General features: G+C 46.9%; 2 protein-coding genes across 12 annotated transcripts in view; one reads left to right on the top strand and one right to left on the bottom strand.

Moving 5' to 3' along the window:
- Positions 1-6,000, bottom strand: part of LOC112215282 (receptor-type tyrosine-protein phosphatase F) — a 532,058-nt gene that overhangs the window by 329,249 nt on the left and 196,809 nt on the right. The gene's annotated exons all lie outside the window — the stretch shown is intronic.
- The window catches only part of LOC121847657 (extensin-like), a 69,678-nt gene that overhangs the window by 3,256 nt on the left and 60,422 nt on the right, over positions 1-6,000 (top strand). Inside the window, exon 3 of the mRNA XM_042329601.1 lies at positions 2,213-2,354. Within this exon, the coding sequence (XP_042185535.1) occupies positions 2,213-2,354 (142 nt within the window). The remainder of the gene's footprint in view (positions 1-2,212; positions 2,355-6,000) is intronic.

Genomic DNA, 6,000 nt, shown 5'->3' with positions numbered 1-6,000 from the left:
TCTCCTCTCCATCCCTCTCCTTTCTTCTCCATTCTCAGAATACTCACAGTAGCCTGTGGGCTTCTTCGTAGCCTGTGTAGGGGATGAAATTGCACTTGATCCTGCTAAACGAAACTCTATTCACCAAGCTCTGCAAACCTTGATGTGCACTTAAACCCCCTCTCGTTAAAATGTATCTGTTTATTAAACCAATTAAACCAATTTAAATGGTTGGGGAGAAAAACATGACATGTACTGTTCTCATACCTTGCTTTGAATTGGCTCACACACTCATGCACACACACACTCATGCACACACACACACATGCACACACACACACACACTCATGCACACACTAGATATAGTAACCGACACAGCAATTAGCAATGGCTTGTGCTATGTTTGTGTACGAGTGTGTATAATTATGATTCTGACGCACGCTGTGGTTGTGTGAAAAATGAATAATTAAGAGAGCGAGAAGTCGGGGCAAATATCATCTCAGAATATGAGAGGAAAAAAAATAGAATTTGAAATCAGGACAGTTGAGTGTGTATATCTGGAACACTAGGCCTTATAATATGTCCTGTATTAAAGACTTAGGTTTTATCTGGTATTTATGTTAATGCTACTGGTCCTACATGTCCATGATTATAAAATACCACCATCAATGATCGCCTTAACTCTCCCTAAACAAAGTCATGCATAAAGTGTCTTTCTGATACATTACGCATAGGCTTTTCCATAGGCTTTTCCATAGGTTTTCCATAGGTTTTTTCATAGGCTTTTCCATAGGCTTTTCCATAGGCTTTTCCATAGGCTTTTCCATAGGCTTTTCCATAGGCTTTTCCATAGGTTTTTCCATAGGCTTTTCCATAGGGTTTTTCCATAGGCTTTCCATAGGCTTTTTATAGGCTTTTTCCAAAATGGCACCCTATTCCCTATGGGCCCTGGTCAAGAAGTAGTGCACTATATAGGGAATAAAGGGCCTTTTGGGACACAGCTATAGATGACTCATAAACATGTTAAAATGGTCCGTTTGGTATTGATCTGACTAGAGTGTCTATAAACGGGATTATTAGATTATATTTAATCCGATCAAACAGCAAAATCCTAAATGAAGGATTTGGGATTGAGGATGGACCGGGGGCGTTGGTTGGACCACTGGAGACCAGGTGGCTGATGTGGGGGGGATTAGGGGCAGGGGTAAACAGACCCCTTAAACATCCACTTAATGCTATTCCATTGACTGACTGAATGAGAAATATGTTAACACACACACATGCCAACCTCTGAGCAACATGTTGACATAATGTGCAATGGGGGCTTACTACGTGTGTGTGTGTGTGTGTGTGTGTGTGTGTGTGTGTGTGTGTGTGTGTGTGTGTGTGTGTGTGTGTGTGTGTGTGTGTGTGTGTGTGTGTGTGTGTGTGTGTGTGTGTGTGTGTGTGTGTGTGTGTGTGTGTGTGTGTGTGTTGGGTTAACGGTGAGGTATATGTGCCGTTTGGCCTCTGTCTGCCAAATAGCAGCCGGTAATACTTTGATGGTGTAAAATATGCGTAATCTACTGCTCTGTGTGACGCAATCACAGCTCCTTGTTGAAATTGGGATGAAGTGAGAGTTTAAAAAACAGAGAGTTTTGGAAAAGGATCGTAATGGCTGTTAAGTTCCATCATGAAATATGTCAACAAGGATCGTAGCTCTACTGTAAGGTATAGAGCGGGGGGGGGAACCGTAGTGTGTCACAGCTGGTCCCAATTCACTTCCTACCCCTTGGTCCACCTCAGAGTTTCCCAAACTCAGCCCTTGGGACCACAAGGGCGAGCGCATTTCAGTTGGTTTTTGCCCTCTAGCACTACACAGTTGATTCAAATGATCAACTCCTCATCAAGCTTTACTGGACTGAATCAGCTGTGTAGTGCTAGGGGCAAAAACATGCCCCTAGCACTCCCTTGGGGGAGTTTGGGAAACATTGTCCTAACTATTCAATGTTTGGGAGGAAGGATGGGAGGGAAGGATGGGAGGGAAGGATGGGAGGGAGGGAGGGAGGGAGGGAGGGAGGGAGGGGAGGGAGGGAGGGAGGGAGGAGGGAGGGAGGGAGGGAGGGAGGGAGGAGAGGAGGGAGGTGGACGCTCCACTATTACACTGCTTATACCTATCTAAACAGTTCAGATCACACTCACCACACCGTTTAAGACCTTGCCCTTTACCCTTTGTGTGTGATGTCATCCCCAGCGGTGCTCAGTGATAGGCTGCTGCTGCTGTCGTTCCTGGAGAAGAGCCAGGTGTGTGTAGTCTATCTGAACAGGAAGAACCAGGGATCACCTGATACCAGCCACCGACTGGAGAAACTCTCCCCATCAGAACTCAAGGCACAGTATACACACACTGCACACACACACTATACATACACACACACACACACACACACACACACACACACACACACACTATATACACACACACTGCACACACACACTATATACATACACACACTATACACACACACTGCACACACACACTATACATACACACACTATACATACACACACTGCACACACACACTATACATACACACACTATACATACACACACTGCACACACACACACACTGCACACACTATACATACACATTATATTAAAAAGTATGTGGACACCCCTTCAAATGAGTGGATTCGGTTATTTCAGTCACACCCGTTGTTGACAGGTGTATGAAATCGAGCACACAACCATGCAATCTCCATAGACAAACATTGGCAGAAGAATGGCCTTACTGAACAGCTCCGTGATGTTCAACATGGCACCATCATGGGATGCCACCTTTCCAACAAGTAATTTTGTCAAAATTTCTGCCCTGCTAGAGCTGCCCCAGTCAACTGTAAGTGCTGTTATTGTGAAGTGGGAACGTCTAGGAGCAACAGCGGTTCAGCTGTGAAGTGGCAGGCCACACAAGCTCACAGAATGAGCCCAGCGAGTGCTGAAGCGCATAGCATGTAAAAATTGTCAGAATTTTTTAAAAGAAATACAAATTTCCAAAAAACAGCCAAATTCCAAACTGCCTCTGGAAGCACAAGAACTGTTCGTCGGGAGCTTCATAAATTGGGTTTCCATGGCTGAACAGCCGTACACAGAGGAAACCTGAATCTGAAGTGATTAATCACGCTTCACCATCTGGAAATCTGAGTTTGGCGGATGCCCGGAGAACATACCTGCCCCAATGTAGTCTGGTGGAGGAGATGTAATGGTCTGGGGCTGTTTTGAGGTTGGTTCGGGCCCTTTAGTTCCAGTGAAGGGAAATCTTAAAGCTACGGCACACAATGACATTCTAGACTATTCTGTGCTTCCAACTTTGTGGCAACAGTTTGGGGAAGGCCCTTTCCTGTTTCAGCATGACAATGCCCCTGTGCACAAAGCGAGGTCCATACACAAATGGTTTGTCGAGATCTGTGTCGAAGAACTTGACTGGCCTGCTCAGAGCCCTGACTTCAACCCAATCCAACACCTTTGGGAGGAATTGGAACGCTGACTGCGAGCCAGGCCTAATTACCCAACATCAGTCCCCAACCTCACTAAAGCTTTTGTGGCTGAATTGAAGCAAGTCCCCACAGCAATGTTCCAACATCTAGTGGAAAGCCTTCCCAGAAGAGTGGAGGCTGTTATAGCAGCAAAGGGGGACCAACTCCATATTAATGCCCATGATTTTTGTAATGACCACTAGCCCAGCCGTATCAGACCTCTATACCAGCCGTATCAGACCTCTATACCAGCCGTATCAGACCACTATACCAGCCGTATCAGACCACTATACCAGCCGTATCAGACCACTATACCAGCCGTATCAGACCACTATACCAGCCGGTGATGGTGAGACCACTATACCAGACCACTATACCAGTATCAGACCACTATACCAGCCGTATGGTGAGACCACTATACCAGCCGTATCAGACCACTATACCAGCTGTATGGTGAGACCACTATACCAGCCGTATGGTGAGACCTCTATACCAGCCGTATCAGACCACTATACCAGCCGTATCAGACCACTATACCAGCCGTATCAGACCACTATACCAGCCGTATCAGACCACTATACCAGCCGTATGGTGAGACCACTATACCAGCCGTATCAGACCACTATACCAGCCGTATCAGACCACTATACCAGCCGTATCAGACCACTATACCAGCCGTATCAGACCACTATACCAGCCGTATGGTGAGACCACTATACCAGCCGTATCAGACCACTATACCAGCCGTATCAGACCACTATACCAGCCGTATCAGACCACTATACCAGCCGTATCAGACCTCTATACCAGCCGTATCAGACCACTATACCAGCCGTATGGTGAGACCTCTATACCAGCCGTATCAGACCACTATACCAGCCGTATGGTGAGACCTCTATACCAGCCGTATCAGACCACTATACCAGCCGTATGGTGAGACCACTATACCAGCCGTATCAGACCACTATACCAGCCGTATCAGACCACTATACCAGCCGTAGGTGAGACCACTATACCAGCCGTATGGTGAGACCACTATACCAGCCGTATCAGACCACTATACCATCCGTATCAGACCACTATACCAGCCGTATGGAGACCACTATACCAGCCGTATCAGACCACTATACCAGCCAGTATACCAGCAGACCACTATACCAGCCGTATCAGACCACTATACCAGCCGTATCAGACCACTATACCAGCCGTATCAGACCACTATACCAGCCGTATCAGACCACTATACCAGCCGTATCAGACCACTATACCAGCCGTATCAGACCACTATACCAGCCGTATCAGACCTATACCAGCTGTACCACTATACCAGCCGTATGGTGAGACCTCTATACCAGCCGTATCAGACCACTATACCAGCCGTATCAGACTACTATACCAGCTGTATCAGACCTCTATACCAGCCGTATCAGACCACTATACCAGCCGTATCAGACCACTATACCAGCCGTATCAGACCTCTATACCAGCCACTATACAGACCACTATACCAGCCGTATCAGACCACTATACCAGCCGTATCAGACCACTATACCAGCTGTATGGTGAGACCACTATACCAGCCGTATGGTGAGACCTCTATACCAGCCGTATCAGACCACTATACCAGCCGTATCAGACCACTATACCAGCCGTATCAGACCACTATACCAGCTGTATCAGACCACTATACCAGCCGTATCAGACCACTATACCAGCCGTATCAGACCTCTATACCAGCTGATGGTGAGACCACTATACCAGCCGTATGGTGAGACCTCTATACCAGCCGTATCAGACCACTATACCAGCCGTATCAGACCACTATACCAGCCGTATATACCAGCTGAGACCTCTATACCAGCCGTATCAGACCACCATACCAGCCGTATGGTGAGACCTCTATACCAGCCGTATCAGACCACTATACCAGCCGTATCAGACCACTATACCAGCCATATCAGACCACTATACCAGCCGAATCAGACCACTATACCAGCTGTATCAGACCTCTATACCAGCCGTATCAGACCACTATACCAGCCGTATCAGACCACTATACCAGCTGTATCAGACCACTATACCAGCCGTATCAGACCACTATACCAGCCGATGGTAAGACCTCTATACCAGCCGTATCAGACCACTATACCAGCCGTATCAGACCACTATACCAGCCGTATCAGACCACTATACCAGCCGTATGGTGAGACCTCTATACCAGCCGTATCAGACCACTATACCAGCCGTATCAGACCACTATACCAGCCGTATGTTGAGACCTCTATACCAACCGTATCAGACCTCTATACCAGCCGTATCAAATCAAATCAAATGTATTTATATAGCCCTTCGTACATCAGCTGATATCTCAAAATGCTGTACAGAAACCCAGCCTAAAACCCCAAACAGCAAGCAATGCAGGTGTAGAAGTGCGGTGCCTAGGAAAAACTCCCTAGAAAGGCCAAAACCTAGGAAGAAACCTATAGAGGAACCAGGCTATGTGGGGTG

The sequence above is a fragment of the Oncorhynchus tshawytscha genome, linkage group LG10, assembly GCF_018296145.1.
Source record: "Oncorhynchus tshawytscha isolate Ot180627B linkage group LG10, Otsh_v2.0, whole genome shotgun sequence".
NCBI lineage: Eukaryota > Metazoa > Chordata > Actinopteri > Salmoniformes > Salmonidae > Oncorhynchus > Oncorhynchus tshawytscha.
This window is presented reverse-complemented; position numbering and strand designations above follow the sequence as displayed.